Here is a 26,009-nt window from a genome sequence, read left to right as displayed (position 1 = left end):
CAGAGAGGAGAGAGGCCTGAGGATGGAGAGAGGGCCCTGGGAGGCCTGCTGGCTTCTGTTTGCCTCCAGGTCCAGCACTTTCTCCTGCTCTTTGGGCCATGGGGGCCTACACTCCTGCCTTCCTCGGTATGTCCCCTTGCCTCCTGGCCAGTTTGTCCACTGCCCTAGCTCCCTGCCCGCTGCTGAGGCCTGGGAAGCCCATGCCTTCTCCCAGCTTAGCCCCGAGTCTGGAGGCCCTTTTCAATGCGGGTGGGTGGTTTTGACCAAGGAAGGCTGCCCAGGGCACCCCCAGGCTGATTGTCTGGGAGCCTGGTTGGAATTCCAAACATTGATTGGATGGTGGCTGCGGTGAGAGGGGTCAGAGGGCCAGACAGAAGCCACGTCTGCCACCCGGGGCCTGGCCGGCCTGGGCTCTCTGAGCAGGACTCGATGGGCTCCGGCAGTAGAGACGCACGTGGTGCAGCGGGAGTTGCCTCCTAGTGAAGCTCGTGTCTCTAGTAGCAGGTGCACTGGGCTTATTGCTGGGCTCTGAGTGACTGGTGGTACGGCCCGGTGCTGCCACTCCATGTGACCTGAGACCCAGTTTCCCCATCTGTAAAAGGGGATGACGGTTGCAGGTTGATGGTGAGGACTAAGTGAGTGCATGCATGTAGAGGGCCTGCAGGCGTGTTTGGCACATGGTGGGTGTTCTGCCTCCGGGGAGAGTGATACCTAGTACCTCATAGGGTTTTTGCCAGGATTCACTCATTCTATGTGTGTGAAAATGCTTTGTGACTCTTAGTTTTACTATTTGAGAAGCTCAGGCTAAAGGCTTGAGGGTTCAGGTGGGGCAGGAGAGAGGGCGGTGGGGGGCAAGCATTTGAGTGTTGGCCGGACTGCAAGCTGGGGTCTGGCTCTCAGAATGCTCCTTCCCTGGACTGTCCCGCGTCCCTTAGGGTTTGGAGACAAGGCGCGGGTCAGTGTCATGCGGGGAGTCTCTGCAGGGTGGATGGCTCTGGAGCCAGACTGCTTGGCTTTTTAGCCCCTCTCTGCCATTCAGCAGCTGGGGGGACCTTGGGCAAGGTATGGGGTTTAATTCACTCATTCAACAGATAGCTGTCTCTTGAAGGTCTGCATGGTGCCGAATGAATATTCCCGGACAGAAATGGAAACCGCGCCTCTCTCTCCGAGTTTTGGTCCAGCAGGAGAGATGGAGATGAATGACACAATAGGAGGAGAATCACGTAACTGCAAACTGGGATAAGTGCTCTGGAGCAAAGTGTGACTTCTCAGGCCCCCATTTCCTTGCCCATAAAATGGGGATGATGACAGGACCTGCTTCAGAGGGTGGTCCTAAGGATTAAATGTGGTGATGCTGGGAGAAGCACTTTGCACTGGGTCTGGCACACAGCAAGTGCCCAGTAAATGGTAGTATTATTATTGTTATTAAGGTGACAGAGAATTGCAGGGCTGTGAAAGGAACTTGGGTGCCACTCAAGACCGGATCCCAGCACGGCCCTGCTCTCTATTCCCTCATCAGGCAGCCACTGGGCGCTCTGGATCCCCGGGGATCCTTGGGGCACACGGAGACCGAGCTGCCCCTTTCGTGGTGCCCCCTCTTGGAGGCAGGGGGCTGGCTGCTGTGGCCCAAGCTGCCCGCGACTGCCAGCAGGGGCGGCTGTGCTCTTTGGGGGTCGGCTGAAGGGCTGCGGGGACAGGCAGCCCCCGCGTTATTGGGAGCAAGACGGGAGCTTGTTGGAGCTGCTGTCTCAGTTCTGTGCCGGCATTAGCAGCTCGGCAGGGCTCTTGCTTAATGGGATTTTCTTCCCAAATGCTGTAATTATCGCCATACAAATACTTATTACCCAGAGCAGATGACGGCCGGGCCTTGGGCAGTAGCCAGGGAGCTGGGCTGTGCTCGGGGTGGAGAATTGGCTCCTTTTTTTGAGCTCGAGACTCCCTCCCCTTCTCTCTGGATTCCAGCCTGCCGTGGACAAACAGCTGTTGGGCACCTGCCGTGTGCGAAGTGTCTGCAGAGGTTCAGGGTATGGACTTGCTCCTCTGGGAGCTTGCGGCCTGGTGGGGAGAAAGGTCTGTCTGCGAAAGAACAAATGTGTAAGGATGCCCGTGGGGACGTAGAGCACAGTGGCAACCAGCGCAGTCTTTGCTGTGAGAATGGTCCTGTTTGAATCCCGCCTTCATCAACTACCACCTGAGAGATCTTGGCTGACTCATGAGTGACTCAATTTTCTCATCTGTAAAATGGGAGCAACGTAGCATTTACCTTGTAGGGCTGTGAGTTCAAATGAAATTGTCCATGTAGCGTGGTTAGAATAACGTTGGCATGTAGAAAATACTCCATCAATGTTAGAGATGAGGAGATGGGAGTGAGACGTGGAGGAGGAGTTGTATCCCTACAGTGATGGGGAGGTGGGATTTGAACTGGGCCTTGAAGGTTGGGCAGGAATTAGGTGAGTGAGCGGTGAAGCCAGGACAAGGGAATCTGGGGGCATCCAGAAGTGAGTGCCGTATGTTTGGGAAGGAGATCCAGCTGGTGGGGTGAACGTTTGTGCTGGTGAGTTCTGAGAGAGGAGATTAAAGTAACGGGTAGGCTCAGGCCATGTGGCTGGGGAATGGGGAGCCATCCGAGGGTGTGTGTGTGTGTGTGTGTGTGTGTGTGTGTGTGTGTGTGTGTAAACTTTTATATTAATTTTTTTTTTACTATTCAGTGATGTTTAACAAATCTAGTTGTGCAAACATCACCACAGTCCAATTTTAGAATATTTTCATCACCCAAAAAGATTCTTTGTGTTCACTGTAATTTTAAATTTTGTTATAATTTCAAACTTACAGAAAAGTTGCAACAAAAGTATATCCCTTATCCAGACTCAATTGTTTATATTTTTCCCCCTTTGCTTTATCATATATTATACACACACACACGCACACACACCTTTTTTCCTTGAACCATTTAAGAATAGATTGGAGGCATAACTTTTTTCCTCTAAAAGCTTCGGTGTGTATTTTTCTAAGGACAATAAGGCTATGAAAATCAGAAAATTTAATGTCGATACAATACTATTATCTACTCCGTGGTTCATTTTAGAATTTCATGAATTGTGCCAGTAATGCCTTTTGTAGCTATTGTTTTGTTCAGGTTCAGAGTTCTGTCCAGGATCATACGTGGCATCTACTTGTCATGGCTCTTTATTCTCTGTTAATTTGGACCAGTTCCTTAGCCTTTCTTTGTTCTTCTTGACCTTAACATTTTTGAAGAATACTGGCCAGTTATTTTGTAGAATGTCCCTCAATTTGGCTTCATCTGCTTTTTTCTCATGATTGCGTTCAGGTTATGCATTTTTGGCAGGAATGCTAAATGAGCAACGTTGTGCCCTTCTCAGTGGGTCACGTCAGAAGACGCGTGATGTCAGTTTGTCCCAATATTGGTGATTTTAGCTCTGATTACTTGGTAATTTGGTGTCAGCCAGGCTTCTCTGCTGAAAAGTTACTATTTTCCCCTTTGTTATTAATAATTGACTTGCAGGGAGACACTTCCAGGCCATGTAAGTATTCTACTCATCAAACTTTCATTCACTAGTTTTGGTTCCACTGATGAGAAATTTGTAACTCCACCATTTCTTCTCTATTTATTAGTTGGCATTCTACTGTAAGAAAGATTGTTTGTAACAGCATGGACTTGTGGATTATTATTTTATTCATTGGGTTATAATTTGTAATAATGTTACTACATTATTTTGATGTTCAGAGTGTCCCACATTTGGCCAGTGGGACCCCTTCAAGGTGCTCCCGTGTCTCGTTGACAAGACCCTTTAAGCACTTGCCTCCAGGGGTTTTGAGTGGAGAGTAACAAGTGCAAAATGGTGTTTTAATATATTCTGTTTCCTGGCTTTGGTATGGACAATAAATGGAGGGAGAGACCAGCTGGTTGGTGGTGGGGAGACCAGTTGGTTATGGTGACTGTGATTTCTGACAGCAGTTTTTCTATCACTGCTGTATTTTTGTTCTTAAAAAAAAATTAAAAAAAACTTTTATTTTAAAACAATTTTAGACTTACAGAAAAGTTGCCAAAATAGTACAGAGAGAATTCCCATACACCCTTCACCCAGCTTCCCCTAATGTTAACATCTTTCTTAATCATAGCACGATGATCAAAACCTAGAAATAAACATTGGTACAATACTGTTAGCTAAGCTGTAGACTTGTATTTCACTAGTTTTCTTCCACCAATGTCCTTTTTCTATTACAGGACCCAATCCAGGATCCCACATTGCATTTAATTGTCATTTCTCCTTAGTCTTCTTCAGCCTGTGACAGTTCCTTAGTCTTTCCTTGTTCTTTGTGACCTTGACATTTGTAAAAAGTGCTGGTTAGTTATTTTGTAGACTGCTCTTCGGTTTGTGTTTCTCTGGTGTTTTTTCATGATTGGATTGAGGTTATGCATTTTTGGCAAGAATGCCACAGAGGTGATGTGCCCTTCCCAGAGCATCCTATCAGAGGGTAGATGACATTGATATGTGTCACTGCTGATGATGTTAACCTTGATCTCTTGGTTAAGATGGTGTCTGCCAGGGCTTCCCTGGTGGCTCAGTGATTGAGAGTCCGCCTGCCGATGCAGGGGACATGGGTTCGTGCCCCGGTCTGGGAAGATCCCACATGCCGCGGAGCGGCTGGGCCCGTGAGCCATGGCCGCTGAGCCTGCGTGTCCGGAGCCTGTGCTCCGCAATGGGAGAGGCCACAACAGTGAGAGGCCTGCATACTGAAAAAAAAAAAAAAAAAGATGGTGTCTGCCAGGTTTCTCCACTATAACATTATCTTTCCATTTGCAATTAATAAATATTTGCGGGGGGAGATACTTTGAGAATATGTAATATCCTTTTTGCCCTCAAATTCTCACCTACTAATTTTAGCATCCATTAACGGATCTTGCCTGCAACCATTATTATCCAATTTTTCTTTTCTATTTCCCTCATTGGTTCTACATTTATTAATTGGAATTCTTCTGTAGGGAAGAAAATCTTATTTCTTTTTAAGAAGGTGGTTTGTTGGATGGGTACATTGGGTTTTGAGTTTCCTGAGGGCAGGGACTCTGTCTCATGTATCTTTATGTTTCCATCGCCTCGTACATAGTAGGTGCTCAAAAAAAATGTGTGTTCAATGAGTTTTTTTTTTTTAAACCTGTGGTAAGACATTTCATGATTCTGATCCTTGTTTTAGAAAATATGATCACTGTGATAGGCTGAATAATGGTCCTCAAAGATGTCCACATCCTAATCCCTGGAACTTATGAATACGTTACCTTACAGGGCCAAAGGGACTTCGCAGATGTGATTAAGTTAAGGATCTTGAGATGGGAGATGATTTTGGATTATATGGGTGGGCTCAACATAATCACAAGGGTCCCTAGAGAGAGAGAGGCAGGAGGGTCAGAGTCAGTGGTAGGAGAAATATGACGACAGAAGCAAGAGATTGGAGTGATGCCAAGAAGGGGCCATGAGCCACAGAATGCAGGCGGCCTCTCGATGAAAGAGGCAAGGAGATGGATCCTCCCCTAGAGCCTCCAGAAAGGAATGCAGCCCTGGGAATGTCTTGACTTTAACCTAGCAAGACTGATTTCAGACTTCCGATCTCCAGAACTGTAAGATAATTTGTGTTGTTTTAAGCCACTAAGTATGTGGTAATGTGTTATAACAGCAGCAGGCAACTGTTACAGTCCTCACAGAGTTTGGAGGGTACAGCAGAGGCCAAGGCATGAGGGGAAGCAGGCCTGGACGGAGGCAGAGGGTGCAGAAATAGCAAATGGGAACGTCAGAGCAAATGGGAACGTCACAGGGGACCCTATGGCCCGAGGCTGGGAGGATGATTTTGCAGAGTAAAGTTGGGAGGGTGACTGATCCTGGAGAGAAGCCATGAAGTTAGCTTCTGCCTCTTTTGTTTGAATTACCAATAAACAGCCATGTGAAAAATGACCCTAGAGGCAGGAATAGGGGATGGTCACTCTGTTGAGTGTTCAGGCTGGAGAGACAGTTGGGAGGGTGTCCTGGGGAAGTAATGGGACCCACGAGGGCAGTGAGACAGAGATGTCACGGGGAATAAAAATCTCCCGGGAAGCTGGTATAAAATGCAGATCCCCAGGCCCATTCCAGAGTAGCTGAGGCAGCAGGTCTTTGGCAAAGGCCATTCAGGTGATTCAGATGTGGGAGGTGCCCAGGACACAATCCGAGGAACACTGCTTGGTGCTGGGGTCTCCTGGTGAAGAAAGTACGTCCTTTGAAGACGCAGGAGGACTGCCTTTGGCTTCCACCCACATTAAGAGGGCAGCAGGAAGGGAGGGCCACCAGGGAGGAGCTGGGGGAGGGGCAGCAGCTGGGGGAGGGGCAGGAGGAGCTCCTGTCCACAGGGGAGCCTTGGCCCGACGTTTGTGGATTCCAACCTGGGCGATGCAGTTACTGCTAAAGCCAAAGAAGGCGTCTGGAGATGGTGGGGGGAGGGTTAACAGTGTGGAGAGCAGCCAGTCTGTCTGAGGATGAGGGCCAAGGAACGCTTCTGGAACTGTGACTGGGGGGTCACTGGCAAAGCTGGGCAGAACGGTTTCCTGGGAGAAGTGGAAGGCGGAAGCAGATGGTCGGGAGCGAGTAGGTGGTGAGGAAGTTTGCAGGAGGAGAGAACAAGCACGGGAGCTCCAAGGGGAGCCGCTCAGAGATTGTTTGCAGAGGGGCAGGTGGACTGGAGTCCCACTCGGGGGAGAGGGGGCGGGAGGCGACTGTGGAAAAGAGGAGCCAGAGCTCTGGGTGGGTTGGGGAGGGGAGGACCTATGACAGGTCAAAGAGCAGAGATGGAGAGCATCGAGGAGGGAGTTGTGATGGTGTTGGTGGTCACCATTCAGAGCCCTTACTTTGTGCCCAGGCTCCGAGCCAGGTGCTTTACCCACGTCCACTCTTTCACTCCTCATAACAGTCCTGGGAGGAAGGCATTACAGGTCCCTGAGGGACTGGTTCCTGGAGATCCACCCACCCAGCACCAAATAAGTTTCCAAAATTCCCGATGCTCAAGTCCCTTATATAAAATGGCGTACTATTTGCATATAATCTACTCACATCCTCTCCTATACTTTAAATAATCTCTAGATTACTTATAATACCTAATAAGAGGTAAATACTACATAAATAGTTGTAAATACAGTGTAAATGATATGCAAATAGTTGCCAGAGCAGGGCAAATTCAAGTTTTGCTTTTTGGAACTTTCTGGAATTTGTTTTTTGTGTGTGGAATATTTTCGATCTATGGTTGGTTGAATCTGTGGCAGTGGAACCCCCAGATAAGGGGGATAAGAGTCTACTGCACTTACCCCTGCTTTGTAGATGAGGAGAAGGTAAGAGAGGTGGAATCGTCTGCCCTGGGTTAAACAGTCAGCTGGTAAGTGATGCTCTGAGTCTCGAGGCTTTGAGATGTGTTTCTGTTTAATTTTTTTTTTTAATAAATTTATTTATTTTATTTATTTATTATTTTTGGCCGTGTTGGGTCTTCGTTGCTGCACGCGGGCTTTCTCTAGCTGCGGCGAGCGGGGGCTACTCTTCGTTGCAGTGCGCGGGCTTCTCATAGCGGTGGCTTCTCTTGTTGTGGAGCATGGGCTCTAGGCACGTGGGCTTCAGTAGTTGCGGCTTGCGGGCTCTAGAGCGCAGGCTCAGTAGTTGTGGCACAGGGGCTTAGTTGTTCCGTGGCATGTGGGTTCTTCCCGGACCAGAGCTCGAACCCATGTCCCCTGCACTGGCAGGTGGATTCTTAAGCACTGTGCCACCAGGAAGCCCTGTGTTTAATTTTTAAATTTGACTACCACTCCACACATCTTAATAAGGCTTGGCTTCATTCATTCATTCATCAGACATTCATTTAACACCTACAAAACCTCTGTCGGGGCTTAGCACTAGGACATAAAGGGAAATTGGCCAAGATTGATTCCTTCCTGTGTGTGTTTACAGGGTGGACCCAAGTTGCAGGCTGGCACAGGGAGGGGTGTCCAGCCTAGGGGTGGGGGGTGGTGAGCAGAGTTGGGGGATGCGAGGAGGTGGTGTTGCAGGTTGAGGTCAGGGCCAGGGAGTTAGCTGCTGGGTGGCCTCTCAGGGGCCTAGGGTGGGCAGTGAGTGGAGAGGGGGCTGGCAGGCAATGGGCATGGAGGCCTGGTGGCCACCAGGGAGTGGGGCCTGTCTGTAGGGATGTGGTTTTGGGGTGGGCCCCAGACCTGAGAATGGTATTGGCAAGAGCAAGGCCAGGCCTCAGTAGTGAAGGAACGGAGGTGCAGTTTGTGCCTCAGAACAGAATGCACCATGGAGTTGGGGTTAAGAGCTGGGCTCTGATCGCCTCCCACCCATTAGGATGGCTACTATAAAAAAAAACTGGGAAATGACAAATGGTGGCGAGGATGTGGAGAAATTGGAACCATTGTGTGTTGTTTCTGGGAATGTAAAACGGTGCGACTGCTGTGGAAAACAGTAAGAAGGTTCCTCAAAAAGTTAAACATAGAATTAGCATATGATCCAGCAAGTTCACTTCTGGGTATATACCCAAAAGAATTGAAAGCAGCATCTCAAAGGTATTTGTATACTCATGTTCATAGCTGGATTATTCACGATAGCTAAAGGGTGGAAGCAACCCAAGTGTCCACTGATGGATGAATGGATAAACAAAACTTGTAGACATGCAATGGAATATTATTCCGCCTTAAAAAGGAAGGAAATTCTGACACATGCTACACCATGGATGAACCTTGAGGACATTGCGAAATAAGCCAGTTCCCTTATCTGAGGTACCCAGAGTAGTCAAATTCGTAGAGACAAAAAGTAGAATGGTGGTTACCAGGGGCTTTGGGAGAGAGGAATGGGAAGTTACTGTTTAACAGGTACAGAGTTTCAGTTTTGCAGGATGAAAAAGTTCTGGAGATCTGTCGTACAACAATGTGAATGTACTTAACACTACTGAGCTCTGCGCTTCAAAACGGTTAAAATGGTAAATTTTGTTATGTGTATTTTATAGCAATTAAAAAAAAAAAAAAAAAGACCTGGGCCCTGGAGTCAGACATGCTAGGGTTCAAGTCTTGCCTTTTCAACCTACTTACCAGCTGGCTGAACTTGAGCTGGTTACTTAAATTCTTTATGCCTCAGTTTCCTCATCTGGAAATCAAGACTGATAGCAAACCTTTGAACCAGGTGGTATTATGAGGCTTAAATGAGCTGGCTTGGCTGTGATAGTATAGATATTGCTAGTACTCAAGCCAAGGAAACAAGATGGGAGCCAGGAGCCTGGGCAGAGCAGGATCCGTAGGAAATCTGCTGTGGTGTGAGGCCCTTGACTACTCATCCCTGGGACTTCTTGATTCATCACACGGTGGAGGGTGACCCCAGCCCTGGGGTTGGTGCCAGGCCTGTGGGCTCTGCTGAGGGGGTGGAGGAGCCTCTGGATCATGACCCACTGAGGCTTGAGGAAGGCTTGGGGCTGATGGGAGGATGCGCCGGCCTCGGCTGCGATGTGCTGGCAGCAGCCAGGCTCCGTGGGCAGGATAGTTCAGCTTACATTTAGTGAGCAACTGCTGTGTGCCAGGCACCCCCACAGGTGCTGGCTTACAGATGTGGCCTCTGCCTCTCACAGCCTGGCAGGGGAGACTGGCCTTTAAGGCCAGTCATATATACTTTTTTTATTTTGTAATTTTTTTTTAAAAAATTTATTTATTTATTTTTGGCTGCGTTGGGTCTTCGTTGCTGCCCATGGGCTTCCTCTAGTTGTGGTGAGCGGGGGCTACTCTTTGTTGTGGTGCATGGATTTCCCATTTTGGGGAGCACGGGCTTAGTTGCTCTGGGACATGTGGGATCTTCCTGGACCAGAGCTCCAACCCGTGTGCCCTGCATTGGCAGGCGGATTCTTAACCACTGCGCCACCAGGGAAGTCCCCAAAGGACCTCATATTAAATGCACAAATCAAAATGCCAGCTCTGGAGGATGAGCTGAGTGAACACCTGTGGGGAGGGTGGTTTAGAGGAGGGGACATTTAAACTGAGGCCTGAAGGATGTTGGGAGTAAGCCAGCTGTGGGTTACTCTGTGGGCTCTGGATCAGAGCCCAGCCAGCACTGGCAAAGGCCCTAAGGCAGAAGAGCTGGTTGTTGAAAGTGGAGGAGCAGGGTGGCTGAAGCCCTGGGGGCTGGTATTTTCCTAACAAGGGAACTGAGGAAAAATCAGTCTTTTAACCTGTGGGCTATGGAATGGTTGTTGGTAAAACAGCAGTGTCCTCTCTGTGTGAAGCTTTCCTTGGCTGATGTCCATTTGGGGAGAGCATTTCTTAATGAGTGTGGGTTTTTTTTTTTGAGTCAGGGAGCAGGGAAACATGGAAAACTCACCCAACCCAGTGCTATTTAGAATATGTCAGTTTGAATGCAAATTTATTCTTGCATTCAAGAAATACTTACTAAAACATCTATCAGGTAACAGGTGCCATGTACTACGTTAGGCCCTGGAGATACAATAATGAGAAAAAACTGGCGCAGTCCGTGTCCTCAAGGAGCTTATACATGGGGAGGGGTAGAGATACCAGTCAAGGAAGGTCCCAAATCCATATAAAATTGCCCCTGATTTGTGCTGCAGAGGAGAGGGTTAGAGTGCCCTGTGGGCCTGTGATAGGGAGGTTGGACCAATTGGAAGGAAAAGTTGGAGTGAGTGAGGCAAAGTGGAAGGAGGGAGCAGTGCAGGCAGAGGGAATGGCAAGTTCAAAGGCCCTGCCACCAGAGGGAGCAAATCCGAACAGGGAGAGTGGGGCAGGCCACATGGGGTTTGTGGTCGGTGTTAAGGAGAGTTTTCTCTTGATTCCAAGAGTGATGGGGGTTCATTGAAGGGCTTAAGTGGGGAGTGACATGATCAGATGTGCATCTTGAAAAGATCACTCTGGCTGTGGCCTGGAGAACAGATTGGAGGGGAGCCAGAGGGAAGGTGGGGAGCCCAGTTAGGTGGCTCTGGGTGCTCCATGCAGCCAGTCCACCTGCAGGTTGGGGTGTGGGCCCCTCTACCTCTGTTGGGCGGCAGCTGGGTAGGGACATTCTTCCTTCCCTTGGTTCTCCTGTCTGACTTTGCAGACACTGAGTGCTGTGGATTTGGCCAGGGTAAGATTTCAAAGGACAGCGCTGGAGAATACAGTTCCCCAGCCCGGAGGCCAGTCTCATTCACAGTCAGAGCGTGCGTGTTTATTTTTTGGAGACCTGGCAGGAAGGGAATTTAGAGGGCAGCTGAGCCTCCCCATCACCATTGCAGGTTTGGGCCCTTGGGGAGGAACCAGCACCAGGAGCGGTTGCCTTCCCACCCAACCGTGAGAAATGCTTGTGAAGGGCGTGTAGCCCCCAGAGCACCCCAAGAGGGGCCCAGGGTGTTTGTTCCTACAGCTTTAGGAAATCCAGTGGTTTCTTTCGGTTTATCACAAACACCCAGATGCTGGGGATCAGATTCTTGTTTCCCGAGAGGATTCGAGAAATCCTGGTGTGTTTTTGTTTTTTCCTCAGTAATTTTGCTTCAGAGGATTTTCTCCCAAATCTTTCACCACCGAGGTTTTTTCTTTCAGGTTAGGACCACATAGGAACGGATGGGAGTCAGGGCCATTTGCCACTGGAGTGTATTTCCTCCTGGGGAGAAGGATGGATGCAGAGCCATCACTTTCGGAAGAGAGAGAACCGTCTCAGGGCATCTTCCCTGGGCCTCAGCATCCTGGGGCCTGCAGGGCAGGAGCAGCCAGCTCCTCCCTGCTCAGCATGGCACAGCCAGCCCAGCACCAGCCTGAGCTGAGCCTGGGGCACCACCCTTCTAGTGGTGCTGTGGTCCTTGAGGGAAACAAAACAACAGCAACAATAGTAGTAGTAAAAATAGTTGCAGCAGGGAATATTGATACGGAGAGCGTTTATGTATGCCAGGCACTGCTCTTGGTGCTTTAGAAATAGTTAAGTCATTTAAACCTCACCACATCTCTAAGAGGTGGGTGTTATCATTATCTTCGTTTTACAAATGGGGAAACTGAGGCGCAGAGAAGTTAAGCCTTGTGCCCAGGGTCACACAGCTAGTGATCGTAGAGGAGGAATTTGAAGCCGGATAGTCTGGCTCTAAAGCCCAAGCTCAGCTGGCTGGGAAGCTGCCCTGATGTTGTTGTTTGGGCAGAGCACACGGTCTTATTATAGGGCCCCAGGATGTCTGTCTAAGTTGTTCCTTGGCTCTGTCCAAGGCATGATTGCTCAGGGTGAGGGGTGGCCTCTACAGAATCCAGCAACACGAGGCATCATGATGAAGGGGAGAGAACCTGGATTCACGTTGGCCTGGGTGGGATTTGGTCCTGGCCCCACCACTTATGAGCTGGGTGGCACTGGGCAAATTGCTTCACCAATCTGTGCCTCAGTTTCCTCATCAGCAAGACGGAGAGAACTTGACTCATCTCGTAGGCTACTGTGCAGGCGAGATGAGATGAAACATGCTTGGAGTTGGGCTCAGAGCCTGCACACAGAGGCGCCCAATAAAGAGAAGTGGTGGATGTGGGCCCTGGTGGCAAGAACCTCAGGGACCCCAGGGTAGCTCTGGGTCCTGGCTTCTTCCTGAGAAGCGAGGCCGGGAATTGCCCCAGAGGGCCCACCCCACTTGCCTGCTCTGGCTGCACAGGTCTGAAGGTCACAGCAGCCTCTCTGGTTTTCCCAGGCGGCTTGCTGGGGAGGGGTCTCCATGGCGACACTCAAGGAGCACCTGTTGGAGGAATCAGGCACCGGAGAAAAATGACCTCCTCGCCTCATTCCAGCAGCCTGTGCTGAGGGTTCCAGGGGAGGTGGCCGGGCCACCTCGAGGTTGGAAACTCGATCCTGTTGGGCTGCCCGGCTGAGGGGAGAGGGAGGGGACTGTGGAGGCCATTCTCTCAGCCTAAGTGGCGCTAATGACTCCTTAAGCTGCAGCCCCAGACCTGCGAACCCGATGAGAGCTGCCTCTGCTTCACAGGCTGCCTTCTCGAGGGCTGTCCCCTGAGAGGAGGCGCTTAGCTTAGCTCCAGGTTACAGACCAAAGCTGATGGGGGAGGCTGGGGGCTGGGGCGGCTTGGGCTTCCATCGACATTCTTGCCTGGAAGCCACCAGCAGGGCCTCCGGAGAGAGGGGCTGTGTTTGCTCTGCTGTCTGTACCATTGTCCTCCTGTGCCTGCCTGTCCCAGGTCTTTTCTTGAGTGGAGGTGGAGTGGGGTGCAGGAAGTGAGGGGGAGGGGTTGGAATCCACTGATGGCTAAGGAATGTGCCCCAGAGTCTGCCCAGTGGAGCCTGGTGCCAAAGGTGAGAAGAGAGGCAGGTAGATGAGCATGTCATCAGAAGTCCCTGCGAACTCCCCACCCCACCCTGCCCACCTTATGGGAATTCCATCCTCAGGGATTCCTGAGTTCCATTTGGGCCCTGCCTTGTTCAGACAAGTCTTGACATCTGTCTTTGCCTCAGTTTTGCCGTCTGTGAATTGAATAATTATTGTAGTCAATTGCCTGATGAACCATGGTTGCCATGAGAAGGAGTGAGTGAATGATTGTAAAATTCAAGATTTCTCATGACCTTTGACTAATTCCGTTTCTAGGAACGTATTCCTCCCAAATGCCCACCAAGCTTTATGCGGTATTATTTATAATCGAACAATACCAAAACAGCTCAGATGTTCCAGTGACAGAGAATCAGGGCATGCCCAGTAACTTGATATATCCAACGGAAGGGATCCTTTATGCCAATCAAAACGTAAATGGAGAACGAGCAGGGAATGACATTGCAGAAGGCGTGCACACCATTTATGTCTCATTCACTCTTGTATCTTCAGAACCTTGCAAAATGCTTTGCAAATAGCAAGTCTTCAGTAAATATTTGTCATATTATCTCCACTCGATAAAACTTACATCCAAAGGTAACAAGCTTGAGAGAAAATATTCCAGAATATTAACAAGGCGTTCTTTCTGGGTGATGAGCTAATGTGTGATTTTTCTTTATTCTTAAGGTAATTGAAAAAATTCACTAATGCATATATATTACTCGTATTTTTCAGCACAATAACTTGCCTATTTTGTTGACTTTAAAAATAGAGATGTCTCTTAAAAAATTTCAAACAATGCAGACAAGTATGAAAAGGAAGCTGAAGTTCCCTTAAGGCCCAGCACTCAGTGGTTACAGGCACTCACATGCAGCGAACAGCCCCCAGCGAACTGGTTCTATGCATATACCTCTACTGATATGCCTGTGAGTTTTTACATAAGTGGGCTCGGGGCATACAAGCTGTCTTGAAACCCTTTTCCCAGGGGCTTGTATCAGGGACATCTTCCCTTGTCAATACAAAGGGATCTGTACTGTTTTAAATGGCTGCATGGCATTCAGTTTCACAGATGTACTGAAATTTAACTAACCATGGCTCTGTCGACGTCCACTTAAGTTTAATATTTTTGCTTTTATAATCAATGATGACATATATTATAATCAAAAACATAAAACCGGGACTTCCCTGGTGGTCCAGTGGTTAAGAATCTGCCTTCCAGTGCAGGGGACGCAGATTCGATCCCCGGTTGGGGAACTAGGATCCCACATGCCGCGGGGCAACTGAGCTGGCAAGCCACCCCTACTGAGCTCGCGCACCTCAACGAGAGAGCCACGTGCCGCAAACTACAGAGCCCATGTGCTCTGCAACCTGTGGGCCACAACTAGAGAAGAGAAAACCAGCACGCCACAACTCGAGAGAAGCCTGTGCACTGCAACGAAAGATCCCGCATGCCGCAACTAAGACCTGACACAGCCAAAAAGGAATAAAATAAACAAATAAATAAATAATAAATCTTTTTTAAAAACCCCATAAAAACACCCCAAATTCCTTGTGGTTTTGGGTTCAGGGATGAAAGTTTGAGCAGGATAGCCCAGAGGGAACTGCCTGCTTGTGGAGGGAACCAGTCTTCAGAGCTTTGAGATGACATTCTCCTTGTTTGAAGTGATGTCGTGTGGCAGGGGGAGCAGCAAAGAGAGGCTCAGAGGTGGCCGTTTCGGGGAAGAATATTTCATTCAACAAAAAAGGCCTTTACGTTGAAAAGAGCCCATCTCACGTGGAGAAGGCATCCTCCCAGCATTTAGGGCGGGAAGGGGCTCAGTCTGGTGCTCTCACCAATGGCCCCGTTACCTTGGAGAGGCCTCAAACCCCTCAGAGAGATCCTGTTAGAAAAGAGTTGAGGAACAGGGAATGAGTTTTTCCAGCTGCTCCAAAGGATCAGGAGCCAGGCCCAGGGGAAGGACAGAGAGAGTGATGAGTTGAATAAATTATCAGCTTGTCAACTTGGGGAGAGAGCCTGTCCTGGTGGAAGAAGCCTGGGCCCTAGGATCAGACGGCTACAGGTCCAGATCCCTGCTCTGTCCTTTACCAGGTGGTGACCTCGGGAAGACCTCTTTGAGACATTTTTTCCTCATCAGTAAGATGGGCGCGATAACTACCTTCCAGCATCTTGTAAGGATGTATGCAAAGCCTAGTTCCCAGAGTGTGTGGAAATCAATAACATTTTGCTCTTAGTGGAAGCAGCTCTAGAACATCACACTTCTGAAACACTCTTAGGAAAGGGAGCTTGCGGTTTTTCAGAGTAGCTTGGACTTGGGTTGGGGTGGCGGAAACACCTGGAACCTTTGACCAGAGTTGGTAAATGAGGAGACTGGGCCGCAGGTAGAGCGTGTGAGTGTCTGTGTGCGTGGATGTGTGCGCGCGAGCACAGTTAAGTTATTGCTAAGCGTACGGGGGTCGTGATGATGGTGAGGAAGAGGAGGGAGCAGGGTGGCTGTGGACACGGGGCTGCACAGGAAGCCAGGTGAGATGTGGAGGTGACAGCTGGGTTTGGAGCTGGGCCTGAGTGAGATTCCGCTGTGTGTGGCTCAGTGGAAGAACTTTCTGGGGAGTGGAGTGCCTGACCCCTGGAGTGGCCTGCCTTTCCAAGGCTGGGCCAGCTCCCTGTGAAGAGGAGTGGCCAGCAGAGGCTGAGTGACCTTTCCCGGGAGGCTGGGTGGGAGGGGGCGGGAGGTGGGGGGTCCATGTCCAAGGTGCCCAGGGCATGACTGGAAGGGCTGAGGGAGGAGCACGTGGTCTTGGGAGGGAGTAAGGACTGGAGGCCCTGGTGGTGTGAGTCACTGTGGGGCTCGGCCTCCCTTCCTGGGCCCTGCCTTCCTGTCCCCGCTGCAGGACTGGCCTCATGGCAGCTCCTGCCCGGAGGCCTCACTGGCTCCCTGTCTTTCTTCTGGTTCCTTTCTCAGGCCCTCTGGCTTCGACCCACCTTCCCCCAACCCTGCTTCCCACGGCTCCCAGCCCTCCAGATACTCCGGCGTTTATCCTTCCCTGGAGTGTCCGTTCCATCCCTCTTGCTACAGATCTGCCTTGTCTTTTGGACCTCAGCTTGAGTCCCACTTCCTCAGTCCCCTTAAATGGCATGGCCCTCCCTGTGCTCTCCTGCTTGGAATCTGGACAGCTTGTGGGAACCAGTGCCACCAGATGATGGCATTGGTATCCCCAAGGGGCCCCTTTCTAGGTGCAGGCCATGCTCTTTGCTTGTTTATGACTCATGTTACTCCTATGAGGTAGACAGTTATTATCCCTATTTTATAGATGAGGAAACTGAGGCTCAGCAAGGATTCTACCTGAAGAGCCTCTCTAATTGGCTCGTTTCTAAATTCTTTCCTGTGTGAATGTCTTGTCTCTCCAACGAGGCTGAGCCCTTTCAGGGCAAAAGCTACGTTTTGGGCTTCCACAGCACTCTCGGCAGTGCGTCCGTGCCCTGCGCGTTCCTGTTGGTCAAACGTCTGCGGCAAAGAGGTCCCGGCTTGTTAGGACGACACAGACTCGGGGGTCCCGGGGCTTGGCTGGGAAGCACCCAGCCCCGTTGGTGAGATGGTTGACGTAAGCCACGTGGAGAGGGAGCGGAGCCCTGGCCTGGGGGCACCCTGGGCAGCTCACCATCTCCTTCTCCCCTTTCCTCCCCCAGGGAACTCAACGGCAACAAAATCACTCGGATCCATAAGAATGACTTTGCGGGACTCAAGCAGCTGCGGGTGCTGTGAGTATGGCATGCTGCTGCCGCTTGTAACCTTTCTCCTGCCCCCTCCCCTCAGCGGTGGTCTCATGGCAGAGCCCTGGTTGTGGGTCGTAGGGTTGTAGGCCAGCTGGGCCCCTCCCCTGCACAGTCAGTCTTGGGATGCCGTGAGCGGGTGGGTGGAGGTGTGCCAAGTCCTGACCCAGAGTGGCCACTGTCTCCCATATGGCTGAGAAAATTGGGTGTGGAGTGGGCACCGGTAGTCACTTCCTGGCAGGACCTGGGAAGATGGGGCTGCCTTGTCCATTGGCTGGCTCCTGGGGTGAAGGAAGACCAGGCCTGCTCAGGCTGCCGTAACAAAAGACCAGAGACTGGGTGGCTGAAACAACAGAAATTAATTTTCTCACAGTTCTGGAGGCTAGGAGTCTAAGATCTAGGTGCCATCAGGGTTGGTTTGTGGGAGGCCTCTGTTCCGGGCCATCTTCTCGCTGCGTCCTCATGTGGCCTTTCCTCTGTGTGTGCACACAGAGAGATCTCTGGTGTCTCTTCTTCTTACAGGGACACCAGTCCTATCAGATTAGGGCCCCATCCTTACGACCTCATTTAGCCTTAATTACGTACCTTATCTACAAACACAGTCACATTGGGGGTAAGAACTTCAGTGTATGAATTTTGGGGCGGGGGTATGACCCAATTCAGTCTATAACAGTCTCCGCAGCTCTTTTGAACTTGTGCCGCAGAAAGACTTCCCAGCAAGGCCACAGACCCCCTGACTTGAGGAGGAAGAGACTGGGAGCCATTGAGGACAGAGGTGACTCCCCTCAGGTGCCTGATAGTGGCGGACATCGGAGGTGGCAGGCATGACTTTGTCGGGGTGGCCACCAGCCAGCGAAGGGGTCATCCATGGCACCTGCCTTGTCAGGCTGTGCACGGCTGAGGAGCAAGGGGAAGGGGTGGATCCCTTCACCCGCTCCTGCTCTGTTGATCTTGGGGTGCAGAGACACCCCTACACGCGTGCATTCTGATATGAGGGTGTCTCAGCCCACCAACTCAGGTGTGCAGGGAAGAAGGGCATTTTAAAATTTTCTCTGCATCAGTTTCGACTTTGAGCCCACATCCCACCTGGCTGGCAGGAAATTCATTAGCAGACAGTCATAGGGTCCCTCATTCCCTACTCCCAGGGTAATGCAGGGGCCCTGGGGCCTCAGTTCTTTCAGAACTATGGACTTCGCAGCTCGGAAGGTCTTTGGAGGAGCTGGTGACCCTGTGGTCGATCCTTTCTGGGATTGTAACTGTCAGGCGCTGGGGAAGGGGTCTCTGCGTCTCCAGAACCACTGACTTCGGAACCCTTCCCAGGCTGAGGAATCTCTTCTGAGTCTGGGGAAGCCCTCCCTCCTGCCTGGTGTTACCCTTCCCCCCACCTCCCCGCACACCACCCAGCATAAGCTCCTCAAAAGCACAGCGTTTTTGGAAACAAAGCAGAGGAAGAGAAGTGCCTGGTGGCAGCTTCTGCCCCCTGCCCAGCCCCAAACTTCATTTGAGGCCCTTGCGGGAGCACATAAGCCACCTGCTTGAGGGTAGGGAGGGGAAAACACGGGAGAAAGACATACTTGATGAGCTCAAAAATTACCACGCAGCAAGTGATCTGCCGGTGAAGAGTGCTGCCCTGCCAGCTGGAGGTTCTGGGTTTCAGGGCGCGTTGGTGGTAAGGAGGGGCAGAGTCCCCCAGAGCCAGGTGGTTCAGTTGGCAGCAGATGTGGGCAGGTGGAGCGGGGGAGCAGGGAGTGGGGGTGTTGTCTGCCAACTGCAGAGTGTGTTTGCCGCACGTGTGGGCTGGGCCCAGTTGGTACATGCTCCTCTCCCCCCGCTACTGGCCGATCTCCCCTGCTCTGCCCCCCGGGACATGCACGCTCTGGGCCGGAGAAGGGCATGTGCGCCAGCAGCACAGAGCCAGCCCCCACTGCCTGGGTGCGGACTTCCCCGAGCATGCCTTTGGAGCGATGGCCTGGTGCTCTGGTGGCCCGTGGCCTTCTGCCATGCAGGCAGCTTCAGAGGGTCAGCATGGGGTAGGGCCGGAAGCACATCTGGCTGCTGGAGCTGGGTGTGTTGAAGAGCCTGTGTCGGGAACTTGCAAAGCTGTGAGGAAGTTTTGTTGGCTCAGGCCAGGGCTCGGATTGTGTGTGTCGCGGGCATTGCTCCTGTTTCACTCCTTGTGCCAGCTGTCTCTAGGAGTCCTCGTCCACCGTCCCGGAGCTGTTCTTGTCTCCTTCCTTCCCCAGGCAGCTGATGGAGAACCAGATTGGAGTGGTGGAACGCGGGGCTTTCGACGACATGAAGGAACTGGAGCGGCTGTGAGTATCTGTGGGCACAGGCTCAGGAGGGCGGTGGGGACTGGCGCCGCGTGGACTCGAGAGGCTGAGTCTGGTGGCAGGAGGGGGTGCTCAGGGACAGGACTGCACGCCCAGCCTGCCTCCCGCCTGCTAATGGGGGCCAGGGGCAGCTGTAGCCGTGGAAGGGGTCGCAGCGTCATCGTGAGATGATGGCAGAGACAGCTGGAGGTGTCCTCACTGCATATTCTAAACACAGGCTATCCTTGTTGTTTTTCCCTGAGAACGCATCATGGCACAAAATCCACACAGTACAGAGGAAGTGAAATTTATTCCTATAATCTTATACTCCACGCATAACCACTGTTATTGATTTGTGTGGCTTTAAAGGAGGCACTAGTGTGCCGGGGGGACCAACCGCAGGGAAGCCCTTAGGAGCAGTGTCTTGGGTGCTTGAGGCCACAACACAGAACTGAAGGTGTTGTTTTCTGATTTGCATCATTTGTTCCTTAGGGGGCTTTTGAGTTTGAAAATAGGTCTTGATCAGGTTTTGCCAGATTTCAGATTGGCAATAATGAAAAAAACCAAAGAAGGTAGTATGGGTGAGGTGGGTGATGGCCACTCACATTCATGGTGGTCACTGGCCTCATTTTTCTGCTTTGGTTTGGCTGTAGGTGTCAAGAGTTCTAAAGTTCCTGCCTTTTGAACCAGAAAGTCCATTTGATTTTAAGGAAATAATCAGAGACATGGCTAAAAATTTATATATCAGGATCTTCATTGCACATTGTTTAAATACAACAAAAAAATTGGAAACACCCATTCTGGTAGAGATATAAGATATAAAATCACGTTTCTGAAGAACTATTAAGGCCATAGGAATGTGTCTACAATATCACATTAAGTGGAAAAGGCAGGAAGTACATTTATACTAGGCAGGATTTTAATAAATGAAAGGCAGGATTTTATTTACACATTTACATTTGTGTAAATAAAATCAACTTGTATATGTACAGAATACAGGAGGAAGAAAATAATTGAGACTATTAACTCCCATCACCTGGAGTGGTGGGATAACAGTTAACTTTATTCTTTATGCTTTTATTTTTTTGTGGATTTTTTTTCCAATGAGTTTATGATGATAATTATAGCTATTATTGATTGCCTTACTCTATGCCAGGCACCAAGATAAGTGCTTTGTCCTCTAATATCTCATTTAATCCTTAAAACAACACTGTGGTCAGTGGTATCTTACAGATACCACAGAGAAGCGGAGGTGCACAGAAGTTAAGACACTTGCCTTATGAGATGATTATTAAATGGTTAAGTGCAGAAACGGGGGTTAGAACCCAGATCATTTTGCCTCCAGAGCCCGAGCTCTTAATGGCTGTAACCTAATACCTTACTTTTCTCTTTTACTTCAGAGAAAGTAAGGTATTAAATAAATGGAAAGAATATGGTTGTCTCATTGCCTTCCTGCTGCCTGGAGAAAAACCAAGTTGAACTTTTCCTCATCCAGGCCTAAAATGGAGCCATAAGGAGCCCAAAGCTAGAACAGATAATTCATCCTGTGTTAGTTTTCTTTAAAAGGCTCAGAACAAAATACACGTTCATGACCTGGTTATGAGGGGCTGATTTGGTCCTAACCCATTCCGGCTCCAGCTCCGGGACTGCCATGCCCTGGGGAAGGAGAAAGGGTGGGAAGGAGTCTGGACACGACTGGTGGCCATGTCACATCTGCTGCTCCCACCCAAGGCTGGGCATGGTGCTTCTTTTTGAGTCATAATGTGTCACTGCAGACTTTGTCCCTCTGTCCTTTTCCAGTTCCTTTCTTCCGGGGTGGGTCACCAGCAACTGCGTGGTGGGCAGTTACTGGGCTGTGTGATTGCTCTGTCCCTGGGGACGTCCAGTGCTGGCCGTGGATGGCCCTCTCCTCTGACTTGTCAGAGACCAATGGTGGATCAGTTAATCATAAAAGTTGGATAAAGTGGGGAGTCATAAAACCCATACATACTCTAAACATTTCATTTTATGTTAAAATATATAATGTGCATTTCCTGACCCTCCCCGCCCCCGTTTTTGTTTATTTTTTATTTTTGGCCAAGGTCTTACTTTTTAGTGTGAGATGCTGATTGGAGTTCTGTATTATTTTCCTCGCCTAAACCACACACATATACCCTGCTTACGATTTTTGGTTTTGGTTTCTTTAAGGTGGAATGAGATTCTTAGAAGGCCCTTGGAAGCAATCTGGCAGGAGAATTCTGAATTTCTTTTATGACTCCCCTGCTCGCCCCCTGCCGCCCAGTCTTTTACTTAATTCCACAACTCTTTAATTAACAACTTTCCTTTTATTGACTCTTACCAAGGCATTCAACCAGTTTTTGTAGAGATGACTCTCTCTTTTCATGCTAGTATTGATATTTCGTTCATTTAGGTAGTCGTCAGTTCAATTATATAATTATAAGTACCTCTGGCATAAACAGCTTGGGAACAGACGTGATTGGTTCTTGTGCACAGTTACAGACTCGAGCGCAGAAGCAGAAGTGTGTGGTGCTGCCGGCCGTGAGGATTGGTGGGTCACAGGCATCGGTTGTCTGATGTTGGGGGGTGGGGCGCTCAGTCACCCTGGGCCGGCTGAGGGTGACCGTGTAACGTGGAGGCTGCCGAGGTGGGAGACGGGGAAAGGCAGGCTTCAGAACCCACCTCTCCCACTCGGTGGTGACTTGGGTGAGCCACTCATCTCTGGGCATCCCAGTCCCCTCAGCTATCAAAGAGACAGCTCAACGAAGTCTACAAACATATTCTGAGAACTGAGAGCCCAGCCACGTGGTGAGATGGTGGTGGTCAAACCGTCCCCCTGGGGTTGTTTCTGGGAGGAGATGGGAGGGTATGTGCATGACCGTGATGCTTTGTACTCGAGAGAGAAACCCACCTTTTCATTCTGCTTTCCCTCTGATGGTGAGGTAATGCCTATAACGCGTTTATTCTGGTGCCTGGCACAGAGTAAGGTAAGGCTAGTTGGGACTCACTACTATTGTTGTTATTCTTAGCTTCCTGTAGGTCCCTCACCACACTGGGTCCCTCCTTTGATTTTCTACTTTAAACTAGCTATTTAAACTAGCCGTTTCCTCTTAAGTGTTTTTCAGAAATTAAAGCCAGAAAAATGAGAAGGTCTTGGGGGAAAACAAAACAAAACAAAACCCAGTGATTTCCAGGCAGTGTAAATACAGGATTAATTTATTAGACGAGGTTAAGGAACTTGGAGCGATCTGATGTCTACTCCTGTTGCTTTAAGATTACATTGGTGGTCCCTTTTTTTCCGAGGCAGTGATGTGTTTCCCTAGGAGCCTGCCCTTTAGAGTAAACTTCTCACAGCTTGTCTAAAATTGCAACCCTAATTGTACCGTGTTAGAAAATGGTACCTTTCTCACATATCAGATGAAAAGTGACCTCCTAGGAGGTAACCACAGACCAGTTACTACTGGCTACATCGAATTATATTTCTTCCTCCCTCCCAGCAAAAGAAAGCTTTTTTCCAGTTGGTTTATCATCCTCTAGAACTGTTAAAGGAGATGGTTGTGAGAAATTCAAAGTATACGGTAGGGCTTCCCTGGTGGCGCAGTGGTTAAGAATCCGCCTGCCAGTGCAGGGGACACGAGTTCGAGCCCTGGTCCAGGAAGATCCCACATGCCGCGGAGCAGCTAAGCCCGTGTGCCACAACTACTGAGCCTGTGTGCCACAACTACTGAAGCCTGTGTGCCTAGAACCTGTGCTCCACAGCAAGAGAAGCCACCGCGATGAGAAGCCCACACACTACAGCAAAGAGTAGCCCCCATTCACCACAACTAGAGAAAGCCTGTGCGCAGCAGTGAAGACCCAACGCAGCCATAAATAAATAAATAAATTTATAGAATAAAGATTAAAAAAAAATTCAGACCCCTTAGCCTGGCCCTCAAGGCCAGACAGGATCTGCTCCCAATCTACTTTGCCAGTTTTACTTTCAAAACCTCACCTTCTCATCAAAGATAGCCCTCTGATGGTGACTTTCCTGGTGGCCCAGTGGGTAAGACTCCATGCTCCCAATGCAGGTGGCCTAGGTTCAATCCCTGGTCGGGGAACTAGATCCCGCATGCATGCCACAACTAAGAGTTTGCATGCCACAGCTGAGGAGTCCGAATGCTGCAACTAAAGATCCCGCATGCTGCGATTAAGAGCCGGCACAGCCAAAATAAGTAAGCAAATAAATAAATTAATTAAATATTTTAAAAAAGAAAGAAAATTGGTTACATATCTAAAGATCAGCTTATTTAAAAAAAAAAAGATAGCCCTCTGACAGCCCCCGTATGTGGGGACATCTTCTTAGACCCCCCCCAAAGCTTTACCCAAACCTCTCTTGTGCCTCTAGCTGAGCTCAGCTAATGTCATGTATTCATTTGGCAAATAAATGTGTTGCACGCCTACTATGTGCCAGGCACTGTGGTGGGCTCTGTGACACAAGAGTGGACCAGAGGGACTTCCCTGGTGGCACAGTGGTTAAGAATCTGCCTGCCAATGCAGGGGACATGGTTTCGAGCCCTGGTCCAGGAAGATCCCACATGCTGCGGAGCAACTAAGCCCGTGCACCACAACTACTGAGCCTACGCTCTAGAGCCCACAAGCCACAACTACTGAAGCCTGCGTGCTTAGAGCCCATGCTCCACAACAAGTGAAGCCACCGCAATGAGAAGCCCGCACACAGCAATGAAGACCCAACACAGCCAAAAATAAAATAAATATTAAAAAGAAAATGTATACGGTAGACTGGAGGGCAGGGGCTGCATTTTACACTAGTGCTTCTCCAGCCTTGACGTGCACCCAGATCACTTGGGGACCTGGTTGAGATGCAGATCCTGAGTCAACAGCTCTGGGGTAGCCTGGGATAGTGCAGCTCTTACCACCTCCCTGGTGATGTCCCTGCAGGTGGTCCGTAGACACAGTGTGATTACCAAGGTTCCATACTTTATAGGTGTCACTGCCCCCCACCCCAGTTGGGCTGGAGTGCTACACTTCAGTGTCAGAGAATTGGTTGCCTAAGGTGGCAAGATGAGTCTGGTTAAACTTCACTGCCTTCCTGGGACAAGTCTGAGTCCTTTCTGCGTTGTCTTTTCAGGCCACATTCCAGAACCAGACTTCTCACTCCTGCCTGTGTCTATAATACTGAATAGTTGTCTGTCCACCAGTAGAGGAATTGGGAGGGTGGCATGAATTGGGAGATTAGGTTTGACATAAATACACCATCTGGTGTAAAATAGATAGCTAGTGGGAACCTGTGGTGTAGCACAGGGAACTCAGCTCAGTGCTCTGTGATGACCTAGAGGGGTGGGATGTGGGGGGCAGTGAGGTCCAAGAGGGAGGAGATATAGGTATACATATAGCTGATTCACTTCATTGTACCGCAGAAACTAACACAACATTGTAAAGCAATTATACTCCAATAAAAAATTTTTAAAAATTAAAAAAATGATGGACATACTAAAAATAAAATGATTAAAAGTGTCATCCTCTGTTGTTTGGCATGGAAAGACATCCACAAATTGTTGTGTGAGGAAAATGCAGGTGGCCGAATGCTTTTTCTTCTATTATTTGAGGCTTTTAAAAATATTAAGCATGCATTTTCATAAATAAAAAAATCAATAAAGGTATTTTCATTCTGAAAAAAGACCTAAAGCAGACAATAAAAAAGTTGAGTCACCACTGAGCCAAATGTGGATGAAAGCAATAAAGAATCAGAACCCCGTGGCCAGTCCTATCCCATTAGGGTGTATCTCACTTTTCAAGGGTAGTCAGGTGTCCAGCTCACAAACTGAGATAATATTTGAATCAGTGCCTGATGAATTACACGGGGCCTTGCAAATGTAAAGTGATGATGATGATGGGTATGGGAGGGCGTAACGGAAGGAAAGAGGCTCTGTTTACTGACTGTCCACTACATGTCAGGTCCTTGGTTGAGGGGCTTTCAGAGATGTTCTATTCTTGTCCTCCCCAAGGGTTGGATGGCGGAATTCCCACTTCATATAGATGAAGAAACGGAGGCTCCGAGAAGGGGATTCTCTGGGGTTATACAGTGACATGTTAGGATTTGAGCCCTGGGCCCTCTGACTCTGAATCCAGTGCTTTCTGAAAAGTCCCTTGGATTCCCCGGCCAGCTCCAACTCCTCCTCTCTTCTCTTTTTTAGACGACTCAACCGGAACCAGCTGTACGCATTACCAGAACTGCTGTTCCAGAATAACCAGGCTCTGTCGAGGCTGTGAGTGACGCTTCATGGAAGAAAGCTCTCTCTGTGGTCTTATCTCTCACCCGGTTGAGGGGGCAGTGTGTGGTCAGTGGGGCCTGGACTCTCCATGACCATGACGCCTGTGCTTCTCACCTGGCAGGCATCGTTCAGGGCATCAAAGGCCGGCTTACTGTAGGAAGGTGCTTTGCGGGGCCTTTCTTCATGGCAAGCACTTGACAAAATTGGCAGTCTATCCAATTCTGTGTGCTGCCCCTGACAGTGTGGTATGGGAATGTCTTCGGGGTGGGCAAGCTTGTCAGCCATGATGGCAGACCTTATGGGGAGGACCGTACTCATGCATCTCTCGCT

At 49.7% G+C, this 26,009-nt stretch overlaps 1 protein-coding gene across 2 annotated transcripts in view; it reads left to right on the top strand.

The window, feature by feature from the left end:
- The window catches only part of SLIT1 (slit guidance ligand 1), a 169,165-nt gene that overhangs the window by 4,082 nt on the left and 139,074 nt on the right, over positions 1–26,009 (top strand). For both annotated transcript variants that reach the window (XM_029245813.1, XM_029245814.1), the window contains exons 2-4: positions 17,015–17,086; positions 19,342–19,413; positions 25,602–25,673. In XM_029245813.1, the coding sequence (XP_029101646.1) occupies positions 17,015–17,086; positions 19,342–19,413; positions 25,602–25,673 (216 nt within the window). The remainder of the gene's footprint in view (positions 1–17,014; positions 17,087–19,341; positions 19,414–25,601; positions 25,674–26,009) is intronic.

The sequence above is a fragment of the Monodon monoceros genome, unplaced genomic scaffold (assembly GCF_005190385.1).
Source record: "Monodon monoceros isolate NGI ecotype Baffin Bay Population unplaced genomic scaffold, NGI_Narwhal_1 Super_Scaffold_4, whole genome shotgun sequence".
Classification (NCBI taxonomy): domain Eukaryota; kingdom Metazoa; phylum Chordata; class Mammalia; order Artiodactyla; family Monodontidae; genus Monodon; species Monodon monoceros.
Note: the sequence above shows the minus strand (reverse complement) of the source record. Positions and strands in the feature narration are given on the sequence as shown.